Source organism: Ceratotherium simum, chromosome 32, assembly GCF_057802395.1.
Source record: "Ceratotherium simum simum isolate JZ-2026a chromosome 32, ASM5780239v1, whole genome shotgun sequence".
Lineage (NCBI taxonomy): Eukaryota > Metazoa > Chordata > Mammalia > Perissodactyla > Rhinocerotidae > Ceratotherium > Ceratotherium simum.
This window is the reverse complement of record NC_141931.1, coordinates 15,757,572-15,776,571: the sequence shown is the minus strand read 5'-3', so window position 1 is coordinate 15,776,571 and position 19,000 is coordinate 15,757,572. Positions and strand designations below refer to the sequence as shown.

The 19,000-nt window shown below is 38.8% G+C and overlaps 1 protein-coding gene across 6 annotated transcripts in view; it reads left to right on the top strand.

Annotated features, from left to right (window-relative positions):
* Positions 1-19,000, top strand: part of MALRD1 (MAM and LDL receptor class A domain containing 1) — an 846,741-nt gene that overhangs the window by 180,983 nt on the left and 646,758 nt on the right. For all 6 annotated transcript variants that reach the window (XM_087420773.1, XM_087420775.1, XM_087420776.1 and 3 more), the window contains one exon: positions 5,597-5,693. In XM_087420773.1, coding sequence (XP_087276899.1) covers positions 5,597-5,693 — 97 coding nt within the window. The remainder of the gene's footprint in view (positions 1-5,596; positions 5,694-19,000) is intronic.

Here is a 19,000-nt window from a genome sequence, read left to right as displayed (position 1 = left end):
AACATGGGGACAAGACATTATGTGCTCCTGGCTTTGGTGTGGAGTGGTGTGCAGAACGAGAACTCTGAACACCAATAATGCAACTAATTTGTTGTGGATGTTTAGGTATCATTAACAGCTAGAGAAGTTTCTAGTTTATTTCTTACACTTCTTTTCTTACTCCCCAGTGTCTCTCTGTCTTTTCTCAATAACAACACAAGCAACGAAACAGAGGCAAGTGTGCTTCTGAAGGGATTGAGTCACATTGACTAGATGTTGAAGGATGAACGTGCTGAAGTCCCTTCTATCTGCATGCTTGTATAAACTGTAATGACTGACATGGGAATCTTGTCTAGGTATAAACTTTATCAGTATTTACACATATTTTCCAACTTTGAAACAGAGTGGATGGTAAAAGAGTCTTAAACTACTTTTGTCAAGTTTGCCTTCTTATCTCTAACTATCTCCATCTTTAGGTCAAGGTCTTTACTAGTAGCGCAACCGAGATTTGGATGTTGGGCAGAGCTGGAACCTACTGGATCTTGTAGGTTAAACCTTTTAAAATAACTTCCTTGTTTTTCTCAGCTGTCCATTCCCAGCTAGCACATTGTGGGGGTTGATGATTAAATATGTGCAGTAGCTAAATATAAAACTTAAAACTCTCAAATATATCATCTCCAGGGCAATTCAGCTGTAGCTGAGGCAGCGAAGTTATTCACTTGAGTGCTTTAAAATGCAGCAGTGGCTTCAACCAAAGCCAATGCATGTGCAATTTGTTTCCTAAAATACTTTATTGCTGATATGACAACGGTGCTTCCACCTCAAAGGCTTTGTAAAAATTAGGAAACCATACGACTCTCTTGGGATCTTTTGGCTGTACCAATCTTTGAGATTGCAGGTATGTTTTAGTTCTGTCCTGTCAGCAAGTGAGCATCTTCATTTGCCTTTGTTTAGCGGGGTCACGGGGATGTGCTGTGCTTGTAACACTGCCTGCCACCATCTAGTAGCTGGTTCCTGAAAAGCTTTAGCGAGGGGCTTATTTGAGGGCACTTTGTAATCAGCATCTCCAGACAATAACTGCTGCTTCACAATTTACAAGCCTCTGAGAATTATTCTGTTTTCTGCAATTCCCCCTCCATGCTGCCTTCTGATAGTTTGAAGCCATTCATGCTTCCTTAGAAATATCCAAGCAGGAGAATCTAGTCCCAGCTGGACCTGGCTTAGCATGGGCTTCTGAGAAAGCCTCTGGATCTTGCTCTCACATGAGGGCTTTATAACCCCCCAAACGCCAGCTCTAACCTTCATCTGTAAAGTACTAGGTCTGTCCCTTAATAAAATTGAAGCATGTTTAGTTTCTGAGGGAGTACTGCTGCATAAACAAGAAATGGTGTTTAGGCATTTAGTCAACAAAGATGGCAGCATTTCAGAAAGTTTCTGAAGATGTTTAAGGAATAATAACATCTAGCATATACTGAGCACTTACTATGTTTAAGGCACTGCAGTTAGTCCTTTGTTTATGTTATCTTATTGACTCTTCATGACAGTTCTCTGAAGTAGAACTATAATTTACTCCATTGTTCACACGATGATTATGAGCTTTAGAGAGTGGAGTAACCCACTAAATCCCATACCAGATTAGAACCTAGAATAGTTTGATTTCAAATCTCAATCATTTAGTCACTGAGCCATGATAATTTTTTCACCATGTTAAAGCATTATAAGGACTTATAAGACATAGAAGAAAAAAAATCCAACCTCGAGATTTCGTCAAATCTGTTGCATGACTTATTAAATATTCTTTTGTCTGCTGTATTGGATGAAGCAACATTATTATGCACTGTGTGGTACCGATAAACTGCAATCACATTTTTCAAAATTGCACACATAAGCAATTAATTTTACTATTGTCCTAAAATATTCGTGGAAGCAAAGAATAAACTAGGCTAAATATATAGCAGAAATTTAGTCTCAAATTCAAGGGAACTCTTCCCTCACCCCCTTTTTTTTTGTTCTCGAAGGGAGCTGATGTATTAGTTTTCTGGGTAGGAAGGAATGAATACTATGTTACTAAGCATATAATTGACTACGGTTTTCAAGTTGAATGTTTGGATTCTTAAACTAAATGAGAAGTCAGTGCCTGCATTTTTAAAAGCTACTGAAGCATTTTTAATACGTGATTATCTACTTGTCATTTCTTTGATATTCCATTTAGAAACGCTGGAGAGTTCTCTGCAGCCTCCTATTCAGAAACAATAGACTTGATTAATATGGGCAAAAGATAAGTTATTCATAAAAATAAATAAAAATTCTTAAAAGAAAATTCTACTCTCAAACTTTTCAAAATCATAATCAGCCATTTTACCTCTTAATTCAAGAATGTTTATTATGTGAACACATGATGAGGAAAACATTACTGGCATCTTTTTATGTTTGATATGTTTGCTTAAGAAATAATATTGAACGTATACTACTAATTAAGAAAACTCTAATATGATAAATATAACTACAAGAGTTTCTGTTCATGTATTTACTAGTATAATCCAGGTGAGTTTATGTCTAGTATTCACCTACAGTCAAAGTGTCATCAAAGATTTAAATCAAGTGTCTTGAGCGGTGACCCCTTGCCTCCCTTCAGAGGCCATCTTCTCTTACAATATTTGGGGTGAGAGGACTCTGTCTCATGTTTACATTGGATCAATGCCGGCTGTCCCTGACTTCTGTGATGTTGCCAAACTCCTAACTCCGTTATCTGTGTTGTGATCTGCTCTTATTTTGCTACTTTGTTGCTCTTTTCTTTATTTCTCCAACACAGTTAAAATGAGGCAGATGTTTGGAACAACTTATTTGCCAAGGTTTTAGAGAAAACAAGGAATGTTAGACATCACTTTCCTTAGAAATACAACTACCATACACAAATACAGCCTCTGACCGTAGGACCTGGCTTTTTTTAAAGTCATCTTGGAGTCCCACTTTCTTTAGCTAATTCAACCCATCTCTTGTTACAGGATCCCAACAAAAATCCCTGGAAAATATTTTTATTTAAATATATTTGACTAGATTATCTAGTTATGCTTGATGTTTCATATCAACACACACCCATTAGTAAATTCCCCTACATTTAGAGAAATAGTTCTTTCCCTAAGAAAAACATTTCCTCTTGCTGGGCTGGTGGAATCAAATGGTGGCCAGTTTTCACACTAAATTTTCTTCAGTTATACCAAGGTAACATATAATTTAATTGAATCAAATAAATGTGTTGTACAGATTGCATACTCTGATAAAGAGAATTGAAGGTAAGAAGGTAATTTAAAAGCTACTTCATTAGATCAGGTATGAAAATATAGGATCGAAAATAGGAATGGAAAGAGAAGAGGGCTTAGATTTTGATTGGTTGGACATGGGACTGGGGGAGAAAGTGATTCTAAAGGTCGTTTTGGATATTTGTGCATTGAAGAGTGGCAGTGTTCTGCTACCATTGTCAGAGAAAGAGAATCAGGTGAGAGGTCCAGTTTGAGGGGAAAGAATATTATGAATTAGAAGTGATGTTGTGTCATTTGAGTGAAAATGTCCAGCAGGCTGTGGAAATATGGGAGGAGAGCTCAGGAGAAAAGTTGACATTTGTGATGTAAATTTATGTTTCATCTGCCTGGGTGAGAGTTGAAATCCTGAGGGTGAATGGTCTTTTGGGGAGGAAAGTGTGGAGGAAAACAGAGGAAACTTGTGATTAGTTAACCTCATTTCTACTTCTCTCTTTCAATATGGCTACAACAGGTGTCTGCTTAGCTCAGCAAGAACTAAGGAATGCAACTATGTGAAAGGGCTTGCAAGAGGAATAAAATATCAATCTGTAGAGAATAGATTTTTTAATCTATAAACACACTACTCATACATTACAGTTGGTCCTCTGTATCCACGGGTTTCGCATCCGCACATTCAACCAACCACAGATCAAAACGTCGGTGAAGGGCGAGTCTGTACTGAACATGTACAGACTTTTTTTCTTGTCATTATTCCCTAAAAAATACAGTATAACAACTATTTTCATAGCATTTACATTTTATTAGGTATTATAAGTCATCTAGAGATGCCAAAGTGTACAGGAGGATGTACGTAGGTTAGATGCAAATACTAGCCATTTTATATGAGGGACTTGAGCATGGTGGATTTTGGTACCCCCCAGCGGTCCTGGGACCAATCCCCTGTGGATACCGAAGGACGACTGTAGCTTGTATACTTAAATAACTCTATGTTATAATAACAGCTAACACTTACTTAATTCCAACTATATACCAAGTGCTGTTGTACATGTAATAACTTGTTTATCCTTGCATAAGCCTTACATAGGCAATAACGTATTATTTTTATCAGTACCTTTTCACAAAGAAGAAAATTGAGATACAGAGATGTTAAACAACTTCTCCAAGGTCCTGTTGCTATTAAGTGTTGTAGCTGGGATCTGAACCCAAGTAGTCTGGTTCCAAATATATACTTTAATCACTATGCTGTACTCTCCTCACATAAAACCATCCCTACACCAGGATCTTTGATAGGCCTGTTCCAACATGGTCCTCATTTATAAGTGGTCACACAGTTATTCCATCTTATGTAAAAGAAAAGATGACTTTCTTAGGGTTACATGTGGACAAACCTGCTTGATAGGTTGTGGATGTTTCACATCATATTTTTAATAGACTAGTAGATAGCATCTGGTTTGAAAGGAAATATGTTAGTATATCATGTTGGACAAGACAAAAGAGAATGCAGCACAGCAAAATGATCTGCTGGTGTTTCCTGCATGCAGACCAGTTGTTAAGCTAAAAAGCAGTGCTGACTTTTTGAAATAATAAAATGTTTATATTATAAGCAAGGCTGACCAATGCACACAAGTTTAATGCATCCATGAATTAAGCCTCAGACATCATTGGTATTCCTTAGCGAGGGTGGGATAATACTCTCCACCAACACACCAATTTTCTATTGATGTAAGTAATTAGGAAATTGGAGAGTAGTTTCTTTCTAAGTTTCTCAGATTCATTATACTGGAGTATTTCCTCTCGGTACAGACTTAGGCTGGCTCCACGTCACAATATAACATTCAGTCATTTTAACAATAAGTCACTGAACAACCGTTTTCAGTCTATGTCCCAAGCTATATTTAGATAATGGCAGAAAATGTGCAAGAGGATAACACAAGGGCATCCAAAGCGAGACTGTGAATAAAATTTAGAGAGCCAGAGGTGGAAATGGGGCACAGTTGCAAAATGCCATGAACCAGAGATCAAGATGGAGTCTGGGTCCAAGAGCTGGTAAATACTAAATAGTATGAACACATAGGAACCAAATGCAGAGGATTATAGGGAAGAAACCACATGAATGTTGCTTCATTTCACAAGCATGTTACGTAACCTATGCTAGACATGGGAGATTCAGAGATGACTGTACATTTTCTTGTCTTTGAGAGGGATGCTTGGATCTCTCTCCACTTGGAATTGGCATGGTCACCCAAGTTCTCCTGGGAAGTGACATGTTTGTGGTTTGTAGGATCTCTGCTATAAGACTGCGAGACAGTGATGTTCCTTGCTCTATGTTTTTGTTTTGTTTTGTTATTCTTGTGCAGGTTCTTTTTCAAGGGGAAATAATTTCAACTCATGAACAGGATGAAGTCATAGCTATTGATGATATATCTTTCAGTTCAAGCTGCTTGCCTGCAAATGGTAAGAACTCTTTCTCATTTTTATCCTTATTGTGTATAATAAATTCAGTGCAATTTAAACATTGTGATGACTTTGATCTGCTCTTTATTTTTGCCTGATGTTTTGGAATAGGCTGTTTTCCATTGTTCTAATACATTGTATTACAGTGACTAGATCTATGCTAGAAGTGAAGACAGGCTATTTTTTACTGACTCTGATACTATGAAGAGCCAAAGGGAATAATTTAGTCTCCAATTTGAAGCTTTGTAACAATGTTTACCCTGGCTAGTTAAATCTTACCAAGAGAACTCGGTGCCTTCTAGGAGACTAGGAGAAAACTGGCCTCCATAGACTTGAAACTGTCTTCTTGGAGAATCGATTTGACTATTCCACTAAAATACAAAAATAGAGAGAGATATTAGTTATAATCGGTTTTCTGTTTAGACTGAAACAACTAGATCAATAAACCACATTTATCAGATCTAAAAATGTATCCATATTGTTCCCTTGGTTATGTTAACTGAATAGTATTCAGCATTCACACTGTTCTCAATAGAAAGGTTCAATGTTAAAATTATAAGTTGGTCAGGATAAAATTAACTTAGTCTAATAATCAAGCAAGAATTACATATATATATCAGGTAGTTGATAGATTTTTTTTTCCTTTTTAAATTTTATTATACTGTATGATATAGCAAGATAAAGATAGCTATTTTATAGAGACGATTCTAAATTCTAATTTGGTACAAAGATATAGTAGTTGTGGTAAGTAATATTTCAAGAACAGAAGAGATGGGTTGGTCTACCTAAGAGAGACCAAAGAATCTTGATAAAGGGTGTCTGTATTGTGCTTGGATTTTAGACAGCACTCCTGCTGGTGTGACAGGAGCTTACAGGTATGTATCTCTTACCACCCAGACCAAGTTAGAGTTTTATCGGAGCTGATGACAGCCCCTTCTAACACTGGAACACATAAAGATCTCTTTCATCTTTGTATTATCAGTTCTCAGTGTATATTAGATAAGAAATCACTGTATGAAGAATTGAAATATAGATAAATTGAAATGGAGAACATCAAGGGAACAGACTATAACCCACACCCATTCCTGGAAGTAAATAATTGAAGTATAACCTTCAATGCTTGTTCACTAAAACAAGATAACATTTATTGGCCTTATCAGAAGGGATGCAATATATCAGTGTAGAATACATGGTTAACTCCAGGAAAACAGACTGTACTGACTCCTCTGCTATTCAAATCTCCTCGAATATTCCCTCTTCTGGTGCCCTGTGTGGTATTCCTGGGTCCAGAGCACAGCCAGCTTATGCTTGATTTTTAATAAGACACCTAGTCCTTGACTCTGATCCCTTCAGCAATGTCCTTATATATCTCAATTTTATAGTTTCTGCAGAAATTGGAGTTTGCCAAATGAAATGTTCCCTAACTAGTTCTATTTATTAGCCAGTCTAGCTAATCACCCTTGAAGGAGAATAAGGCAGTGAAATCAGCTATTGGCTGGACTTTCTGAACTGTCAGGAAGTTAGGAACTGGCTGCTGCCATTGAAACTGTTTGTGTTGCAAATTTACACAGGAACATGCTTGGGTTGTGCTTGGGAGTTGAGATTGCCTGTAATAGGTCTCTGCTATCATTTCAGATGTGAACTTTCTCTCCATCTTTGGCCCTGGGAACCAAAGCCACTTCCCTAATTACCAATGATCCATATACCAGGACAAAGGCCAATGTAGATGGGCCATAATAAATATTCAGAAGACAAATGCCAAATTTTTTATTAAGCACTCAAAAGAGCTCTATAAAATCACTATAGAAGTAAAAAAGCAATAGTAGTGTGAGTGAGAGCATCAGAAAGTTGGACATTCAAGGAAAAGTTGTGGCCAAACAGAAAAATATTAGAGTCCACAATTTCTAAGACAATAGTTCTAGATAATGTTATAGCCATATTATTTTTGAGGTAGTGTGAAATAAAGTTGACTGAAGATAAGGCATGGATTTAAAGCTGGTTATTGGCTAGGCCTTTCACATGGATATTAAATTTATACAAAATTACAAGATTTGGGGCTAGAGAAGACTTTGATATCCAAGACCAAAGTCATCAATGAAAATGGAAAGCAGAGCTGCGTGGATGAAACAGGGCCATAAGCTGGATCATGAACCAAGATGTTTTGACACATGGAAGAATAAGTCATTGTGTAGAAGCAACATTGGGGATTTAGAAGAATGGTAACTTTAATTTTAGGCCTTGTGTTTTATGGGGCATTGGAAAATGATGTCACTCTTTGGGAAAGCTGTAAAGGAAGTGATCTCCTTATGGAGAAAGCTAATGTTCAGGTAAGGTCACATAGTATGTTCTTTGAGGGTACAGGGAGGTTTTTTTCAATAGAGTGAGGATTGAGGGCATATTTAAACTTTTGGGAGGAAAACACAGCAGCATAAGGATTAATATTGGAGAAAAAGGATAAAGCACTATGGGATAGGATTGTTGCTTAGATGGAGTTGCATTTTGTAAATAGTAGGAATGTGAGAGATGGTAAAATTATGTAGTGTTAAATTTCCAGATGAGGCTCTCCAGTCAAGTTCAGGCACTATCATGATAGACTAAACCTAGTTAATCATCAAAATCACATGGAGGAGTGATTGATTCTGGGCTTCACTCCAGACCTGCTAGATGGGAATCACTGAGGACAGAGTCTGCATTTTAAATAAGGTTCTCAGGACATTTCTGTGAAGCCAGCCAATCCCAAGTTTAAGAATAGAACTGGCATTTGGGAACCACAAGGTCTGGTCTCGTGTTGATTATTGTACTTGGCCATGACTGCCCTGGGGCAGAGTTCCAGCTAGAATTAGTAGTTTCAGTCTTATTCTGTCCTGGTGGTGATGGTCAGGGGGCAGTATCTGAGACATGTAAGCAGACCCAACCCGACATCTCCTGGACATCTCCATCCGAAAATCCTACTCCAATGGAGGATAGAATTAGGAATGTATTTGGATGCACGAGAACAGAAGTTTTCTTAAGTGACTTAAGAAAACAGAGGAGCTAGACAGTTATGGCATAGGTTCTTCAACTTTAATACTGTTAAAGTTGAGGAATAAGGGATTTCCTTGGTGTTTGCCTAGTGCTTGTCACCTTATGTTTATACAATGACTGTTGAAGCTCTGTACATCTCACATTCAGAGCAGGAAGAAGGAAGAAACGGGAAAGGGCAATGATTTTGGCCATGTCATTGGCTAGATGATTGTCACACAGATAACCTTAGCTGCTAAGGAGGCTAATTAAAATTGAGTATTTAGGGGCCGGCCTGGTGACATAGTGGATAAGTTCGTGCACTCCACTTCTGCAGCCCAGGGTTCGCAGGTTTGGATCCCAGGCATGGACCTATACACCGCTCATCAAGCCATGCTGTGACAGGCATCCCACGTATAAAGTGGGCCACAGATGTTAGCCAAGGGCCAGTCTTCCTCAGCAAAAAGAGGAGGATTGGCAACACATGTTAGCTCAGGGCTAATCTTCCTCACCAAAAAAAAAAAAAATTGAGTATTTATATTTAGCCTCTGTAATAGAGGTGGTCGAGGAGAACAGGTTTATGAGCTGAGTGAGCCAACTTATTTGCTACAGAAAGTCATCAGCAGCACATTTAGGAGTAAATTAAAATTTTCTTTCAAAATCGGTTCCCTCGCTTGTTCCCTCAAAGGACTCATTCCTAAATTCTTCTTCCCTTTTCTCCCCCTTATATTAATTTGGTTAAAAAATATTAGTGAGGTCATGTCCTTATATTTCTCAAATTGTCTCCTCTTATTTATCATTATTATTTATCCAACCCTGATTTTGTTTAAGCCCACATTTTTTTTCCCTTGGATTTTTAAAAATTCCAGTTTCAGTCTATTCCAGAAACTCTACTATCCACTGCCACAAGATTATACTTTCTAACATACAAATATGAGCAATTTTTAAATTGTTTAAATCCATCAATAACTTGTAATGCCTTCAGGATGGAGTTCAAATTTTTTTATCATGACTTAAACTCACCACGATCCTGCTCTTGCACACCAATCCAACTTCCTCCTTCAGAATTCCCCCAAGAATTCCCATACTCTGGCCAAAAAGAACTACTTGTGAGTTCAGCAACACAGTGTCATCTCATTCTTGGGTGTCTTTGCAAACCTTACTCCCTCTGCCACTTCATGATTTATTTTTTGGCCTGCCCTACTACTATTTACCTTTCCAGACTGTGTTGAGGTCTCTTTTCTGGGAAGCTTTCACTTACAGAAAATCCCTCCACACACACACACACGCACACACACACAGTATTGATTTATCTCCACAACTAAATGCTGAGTTTCTTGAGGGCACAGTTACCACTGTCTTATTCATTTGTGGATCTCCAGCACAGAGCAAGTATTTAATAAATATATGTTGAATAAATGATTGTACAAAGAACACGTGTAATTACTTAAATATCAAATGTTTGGGAATTTGGATGAATTCTTCTTCTTCCCTCTGAGCCACATGTGCTCCACTCCATAAAATGCAGATTTAAATAAAATATCATGGGAATATTTTTTTAGCAGTACTTACATTTATGCTAAGAATATTATATTATTTTTAGGTTTTTGTTTTAATATCAAAAATGAAGGTATGTCCTCAAGCTGTATAATGTGATTTTATCTGAGAAGAATTAATCTGGGCCAAGCCATATTTTAGTGGAAACATAAGCTTTTTTGTCATTTTATAGCAGAAATATAGTACTTGGAAATGAGTAGCATTTGGAAATGAATGCTCTAATATATCTGTCTTTTGGTAAGTCATTATGGTTTATAGAACCAGTTCTGTTTAAGATATTTAGGTTTACTGACAAGATGGCTTTATTTTTTTACTTCTTCAAACCAGGGTGCTTTCAAAAATTTGTTCTTTTTTTTTTTGTAACTAGGGAGCAATTTATAAACCATGTCTTCTATTTTCTGTATTCTGGTGCTTTGACATCTGGGGCCTTGCTGACCCTAAAGAAATTGTCCCTTCCAGGGTTAGCCAATTCCTAGAGACAGTAAAACTGCTCACCCTACAGCATACTTTTCAAATGCAAACCAATCAATCCAGAGCCCACACCCCAACCACCTCTTCAGGCTTTCACACTCTGGCCACTAGCACCTGCCCTAATCACCCCAGGGTCAGTGTATTAGTTTCTAGGGCTGCCACAACAAAGTACCACAGAATGGGGGGTTTAAACAACAGTATTTATTTTCTCATGATTCTGGAGGCTAGAAGTCCAAAATCAAGGTGTCAATAAGTTTGGTTTCTTTTGTCTTCTTGGCTTGTAGATGGCCATCTTCTCCCTGTGTCTCATATGGTCTTCCCACTGTGTGTCCTAAACTCTTCTTATAAGGACACCAATCAGGATTAGGGCCCACCCATATGACCTCATTTTACCTTAATTACCTCTTTTCAAAGCCTGTCTCCAAATATGGTCACATTCTGAGGTACTGAGGGTTTGGACTTCAACAGACGAGTGGGAGGGGGCAATGCAGCCCATAAAAGCAAGGAACCAGACAACTAGAGACAGCACCTCTGCCCCAGAGCCCACTGAAATTGTTCAAACTAGCCAATCCCAAGCCTGCTCACCCTACCTCACCAGTTCCTTCCCACAGAAACCACAATAAAGGCTCTTGCCCATATTTCCCACATCTCCCTCAGCCTCCTGACCAACCCTGGTGCTTCCCACCCTGTGGCATGGTGTGCCCCCTCCTCTTGGGGTCTGTGAGTATAACAAACTATCTTTTCAGTGGCAGTCCCTCTTATGATCTGTTGACCTTTCCATACCTAAATAATAATAAAAGCTATATTTTAAAGCTTTTATTCTAACAATGGGAGAATCAGTGGGAGGATAAATTAATAACTGCTCAAATATAATAATCTCTTATTACTTTAGTAATGAACTAAAATGTAACAGTGCTGAGGGGCTCAGTGTAGCACTGAGCATACCTTCAATGCCGTGTCAGGTAGTTTTTCAACTCTGCCTTAGCCTTTACTTAGCTTGTGCAGAGCTTCGAGTTCACCCACAGGTGAGAGGGGTCTTCAAGGGTCTTTCCTGGGCATGTGCACAGACTTGCGCTTTCTCTTTGCTTCCTAGATATCCTGGAATGTGTCAGAGCTTTTTAAAGCTCCCTGTGGACATCTCATTCCATGGCTTTTCACTTTAGGTTTTTGGTCAGTTCCCTTTTCCCCAATTTGTCCCAACTGTCTCAGGTAGCTATGATGTCAAATGGGTGCTGCTGAGAAGAGGCTCTTTGCAATGAACAAGCTCTGAATCAGGTCACATAAAGACAAAACTCCAGGCTGCTAGGCTGCTGGTTTTCATGGCTACCATGATTCCAAGGACTTCTCAGCAAACCCGATCAAGAAAACTGAAATAAAAACCATGCCTACACACATCATAATCAAACTTGCGAGAATCAACAATAAAGAAAAAACTCTTGAAAGTGACCGGAGATAAATAACACATGACATACAGGAACATGATGTTGTTATTGCTGTTGTGGTCATTGTTTTTATTGTTGCTGTTTGTTTAGTGACTATTCTGGGCTGAATTGTGTCCTCCCTCCAAAATTCATATGTTGAAGTCCTAACCTCTAGTACTTCAGAATGTGAATGTATTTGGAGATAGGGCCTTTAAAGAGGTAAATTAAGATAAAATGAAGTCATATGCGTGGGCCCTAATCCAATATGACTGGTCTCCCTATAAGAAGAGGAGAATCAGACAAAGAAAGACACAAAGGAAAGATCGTTTTCTGTAGAGACTGTAGTTTTCCCATCACTATGGAAGGCAGAATACAGTGACACATCTTTAAAATGCTAAAAGTAAATAATCCCCAATCCAGAATTCTATATCCATTGAAAATATCCTTCAGGAATTAAGATAAAATAAAAACATTCTTAGATGAAAGAAATCTAATAGAATTAATCACCAGAAGACCTGATCTAAAAGAAATGCTAAGAGAAATTTTTCATGCTGAAGAAAAAAATACCAGAGGAAAAGTGTATCTTTAGGAATAAAGGAAGAACAACTGAAATCATAAATACCTGAGTAAATATAGTGGAATGATTTTCTCCTCTAAAGACTTTTAATATACATATGACTGTTGAAAGCAAATATTTGAACACCACTTTGGTGGGTTGAGAGTGTGTAGATGTACACATATGATAAGAATAGCATAAAGTTGGGAGTGTAGAAGTTCCATAGCTTTAAGACTTCTACATTTTATTTGAAATACTAACAAACTCTAAGTAGATTGTTAAACTTAGGTTGTGCATTATTATCCCTAGAGTGAACACTAAACAGATACAAGTAAAGGACAATAACACATTAAAATCGAACACATAAAATATAAAATATTGTAATAATCCACTAGAAGACAAAGGGAAATAGATGATAAAAGCAGAAATTGATAGCAGGGGATGTTGTAAAGAGCACAAAGTGTAGTAAAAATAGAGGAGACAAACTGAAAAATAATAAAATTGCTAACCTAATTCTAATCATACAATAATTACATTAAATATAAGTGGTCTAAGTTTTCCTTTTAGAAGTCAGAGGTCAGATTGGATATAGCATGAGAACTAATTATATTCAAAAGCCCATTTTAAATATAGTGATGCAGATTATTTAAAAGTAAAGAAATTTAAAAGGATTCACTATGCAACAGCAATCAAAAGGAAGGTGGAATGGCTATATCAATATCAAACAAAGTGTGCTTCACAACAAGGAAAATTAACAGGGATAAATAGGGACATTATATAATGATAAAAGGATAAATTCAAGAAGAAGACAGACCAGTCCTAAATATGTATGCACCTAACAATAGTGCTCCAAAATATGTGAGGCAAAACTGTTAGAATGAAAAGAAGAAATAAACCAATCCACAATTACCAGGCAACTTGAGCACACATCTCTCAGTAATTGATAGAACAAGTATGCAAAAAAAGTCAGCAAGAATTTAGAAAAGCTATGGGGAGAAAACCCCTAAAATTGCATGGAACCACAAAAGACCCCTGATAGCCCAAGCAATCCTGAGAAAGAAGAACAAAGCCAGAGGCATCATACTTCCTGATTTTAAACTATACTACAAACCTATGGTAATTAAAACAGTGTGATACTAGCATTAAAAAAAGACACATAGACCAATGGAACAGAATAGAGAGCCCAGAAATAAAACAGTGCATATAATATCAACTAAGATTTCACAAGAGCCAAGACTACTTAATGGGGAAAGGATAGACTCTTCAGTAAAGGGTGTTGAGAAAACTGGATAATTGATAATTGCATGCATAAAAATGAAATTGAACCCCTATCTTACACAACTAACAAAAATTAACTCAAAATGGATTAAAGCCTTAAACATATAAGATCTGAAATCGTAAAGCTCAGAGAAAAACAGAGGGAAAAAGCTCTTTGACATTGGTCTTGGCAACAATTTTTTGGATATGACACCATAAGCACAAGCAACAAAAGCAAAAAAAAAAAAATGTGGGGCTACATCAAACTAAAAAGCTTCTGCACAGCAAAAGAAACAATCAACAAAATGAAAAGGCAACCTATGGAATGGGAGAAAATATTTGCAGACCATATATCAGATAAGGGTTTAATATCCAAGATATATACAGAACTCATACAACTCAACAGCAAAAAAAACCCAGATAATCCAATTTAAAAATGGGCAGAACATTTGAATAGACGTTTTTGCAAAGAAAACATACAGATGATCAACAGGTACATGAAAAGATGCTGAACATCACTAATCATCAGGGAAATGCAAACCAAAACCACAGTGATATATCACCTCACACCTGTTAGCATGGCTATCATCAAGAAGACAAGAGATAACAAGTGTTGGCGAGGATGTGGAGAAAAGGGAATCATTGTGCACTGTTGGTGGGAATGTAAATTGGTGTAACCGCTATAGAAAACAGTATGGAGATTCCTCCAAATATTAAAAATAGAGCTACCATATGATCCAGCAATTCCACTTCTGGATATATATCTAATGGAATTGAAATCAAGATCTTGTAGAGATACCTGCACTTTCACATTCATTGCAGCATTATTCACAATAGCCAAGATATGGAAATAACCTAAGTGCCCATCAATGGATGAATGGTATATGGTATATATATACAATAGAATATTAGTCAACCTTAAAAAAGAAGGATATCCTGACATTTGCAACAACATGGATGAACCTGGAGGACATTATGCTAAGTAAAATAAGTCAGACACAGACAGACAAACACGTATGATCTCACTTATGTGTGGAATCTAAAAAAGTCAAATTTGTAGAAACAGAGAATAGAATGGTGATTACCAGGAACTGAGGGGGGCAATGGGGGAATTAGGGAGATGTTGGTCAAAGGATACAAACCTGCAGTTAGAAGCTGAATTTCTGTAGAGCTAATGCACAGCATAATGATTATAATCAACAATGTTGCGTTATAAACTTCAAAGTTGCTAAGAGACTAGATCTTAAATGTTCTCACCACAAAAAAGAAATAATAATTATGTGACATAAGAGAAGTGTTAGCTAATGCTCCAGTGGTAATCATATTATGATACATAAATGTATCAAATCAACACATTGTACCCCTTAAACTTACTCAGTGTTACATGTCAATTATATCTCAATAAAAATAAATAAGTAAATAATTTAGACAACCTGAACATCATCTACCAACTTGATATAATTGACATTTATGAAAAATAATAAAAATCTATAGCAGGATACTCATTCTTTTAAGTGCGCATGGAACATTCACTAAGATAAACCATAGCCTTGGTCCAGGGGCAACACTACAGAAAGGCAAGTGAGACACTCACCCTGAAGCAAAATTTAAGGAGACACTATAAACTTGCTGCTACGGACTGAACTGTGCCCCTCCAAATTTCATATGCTGAAGCCCTAACCCCCAGTGTGACTGTATCTGGAGATAGTGTCTTAGGAAGATAATTAGTCTTATAAGTATAAATAAGATTGTAAAGTTTGGGCCCTAATCTGATAGGAGGGTGACCTTATAAGAAAAGGAGATTTCTCTTTCTCTCTCTCTGTCTCTGTCTCTCTCCCTCTCCCTCTCCCTCTTTCTCCCACTTCTTCTCCTCCTTCCTCTCCCTCACCCTGTCTCTCTGTCATGTGATGATACAGTGAGAAGGCAGCCATCTGCAAGCCAGGAAGAGAGCCCTTATGAGAACTCCACCATGCTGGCACACTTGTTATCAGACCAAAGTGAGGCTGCTCCCTGGCAAGTTAGTCAAACTGCACCAGAAGTAGTTGTCACACAAAACAGAATTTTATTTACAGCATGCAGTAAACAAAATGGAGACCATAGGGAATAATTTCACAAAGTTATGGCTCTCTGAACAAGGAGAGCAGGTGTATTTTATCTGGAGTGGAAATGAATATGCATGAGGAAGTTTTTGTCTTGGGGCATGCACAGATCTTCCCTTTTTGCACACAGCACTTTTTGCACACGTCTTCTTTTGCCTATGGCACCCTATCACCATCTTGGACCTTTCTGGTCTGGACTGGTTCTGTGGTTTGGCTATTTGACAATGTTCTGTCTCAAGCAAGCACAACAAAAAGTATTTTAAGGACTTCCCAACTACTTTGAGGAGCTGTTGAAACTTCCTTTAAGCAACTCAGGGCAATTTGCTGGTGACACCTTGATTTTGAACTTCCAGTCTCTAGAACTGTGAGAAAATAAATTTCTGTTGTTTAAGCTATCCAGTCTACGGTACTTTGTTATGGCAGCCCGAGCAGACTAAGACACCTGCTAATTAAGGTAAATAATATTTTAATACAATACATTAAAAATCACAATTGAGAAAGAGGTCAACATGGCGGTGTAATCAGACTCTGAACTCACCTCCTCCCACGGACACAGTCAATTTACAACTACTCGTGGAAAAGCTACCCCGAAACAGAACTGAAAGCTAGATAAGAGGAACTCCTGCAACAAAGGACGATCCTAATTGAGGTGTAAGAGGCAGAAACTCCCCTCTGGAGAGAAAAAACGCCACCTTCACAAGCTGCCTACTTCACGACCACCTGGGAGCAGCCCAAAGGTACGCAGCCCTCCCTGGAGGAGCGGGGCCCTTAGCTGGGATTGCTCCCACTGTGGGCATATTGTGGACCCAGCACAGTCGAGACACGTGGCATAATATCTGACTTTGCCTGCTACTAAAACATTGGGGAGCACCCCCAGAAAAGCTGGTTCACAAAGAAATTAAAACTGGCTCTTAAAGGCCCATGTGCAAACTCACCCGTTTCAGAAAGCAACCGAAAATCACCAGAAAGAAAGGTAAACAGTGCTTTGGTGAAAAGAGACTCACCTGATAGGCCCTGAGTGCATCTTGGTGAGAGGTGAAACTTCTCCAGGGACTGGGACATTGGCGGTGGCCATTGTTGTGTCCTGGTGTGGGCTGGCTGACACATAGGCCATTGGAGTTCTCCCTTGGGGCCTGCTAGCCCAGGGTCTGCCCCACCCACTAGAGCACCTATTTATTCCAGCTCAGCCAGGGCGGCAGCCCACCCTAGAGACTGGCCCCACCCAACAACAAGACCTCAGGCAACTTGTGGGCCTGCATAGATTGGTGACTGGATTCTCTGCAGCCTGACAACTGAGCCCACTTCAGTGGGGCAGGGCGTGCACAAGGAGCAGGTGGAGTGTGTGGGGCGGTGGTGGAGTGTGTGGGGCTCCCACCGTGGAGACACTGGGTCCACTTCAGGAGGTTCGGGCACCCACACGGGGCAGGACTGTGTTGACTGTGTGTGTGGACCTGTGGGTGGCAGGGCTTGTCAGCTGCAGAAGACTTGTGGTTCTCAAAGACCCACATAGGGGGTTTGCACCACCTTCCAAAGCATGAAACAATTGAGTACTCCCATGCCTGAGGCCAGCCCCACCCAGCTGCAATCCTCAGAGAGCTGACAAGAGACATAAAGGCTGGAGGCATATAGCAATTGTGAGACCCTGAGCCTAACAACATGCCACACTGGGGGTCTACTCACTTAAAAGAAATACGGCAACACAGATGTGGTATTAGAACTTGCAGCCAACTGTGCTGAGGCTCCCTACACCTGATAAAGAGACTGAAGGCCCCACAACAACTACAAGCAGCTGAGCATTAAAACAGCTGGCCAGGGGCATAACTTGACCTCCCTGGGTGCCTACAGGGAGAGCAAACAGGCCACAACAGAAGGGCACACGTAGACCACATAGGGGACACCCTGGAACGTTGAGAACTGAGGGAAGCACACTGCAGGCCTCCTAAGGCATCACTTATATAAGGTGACCTATCCAAGAGCAGGAGACATAGCTGACCTACCTAATACATAGACACAAGCACAGGGAAAGAGGCAAAATGAGGAGGCAAAAGGATACATTCCAAGTAAGGGAACAGGACAAAACCCCAGAAAAGGAGCTAAGTGAAACAGAAATGAGCAACCTACCTGACAGAGAGTTCAAACAAAGAGGGTTAAGGATGCTCACTGATCTGGGGAGAAGAATAGATGAACTCAGTGAGAATGTCAACAAAGAAATGAAAGATATGAAAAAGACCCAATCAGAAATGAGGAATACAATACTGGAAATGAAAAATTCACTAGAGGGACTCAAAAGCAGAGTAGAGGATATGGAAGAATGGATCTGCGAGCTGAACAAAAGACTAGAAGAAATTACCCAAGCTGAACAGGTAAAAGAGAAAAGAATTAAAAAGAGTGAGGACAGTCTAAGGGACCCCCGGGGCAACATCAAGGGCACTAACATCCATGTTATAGGTGTCCTGGAAGAAGAATAGCAAGACAAAGGGGCAGAGAATCTATTTCAAGAAATAATAGATGAAAACTTCCCTAACCTAAAGAAGGAAACAAACATGCAAGTACAGGAAGGAGAGAGATCCCCAAACAAGATAAACGCAATGAGGTCCACACCAAGACACATCATAATCAAAATATCCAGAATTAAAGATAAAGAGAGAATCCTGAAAGTCGCAAGAGAAATAGCAGTTACATACAAAGGAAACCACGTAAGGCTATCAGCTGATTTCTCAGCAGAAACCTTACAGGCTAGAAGAGAGTGGCACAATATATTTAAAGTGCTAAAAGGAAACAACTTACCGCCAAGAATACTCTACCCAGCATGGTTATCATACAAAATGGAAGGAGAGAGCAAAAATTTCCCAGACAAGCAAAAATTAAAGGAGTTTGTCAACAAGAAACCAGTGCCACAAGAAATGTTAAAGGGACTGATTTAAGGGGAAAAAAGAAGGCTGCAAA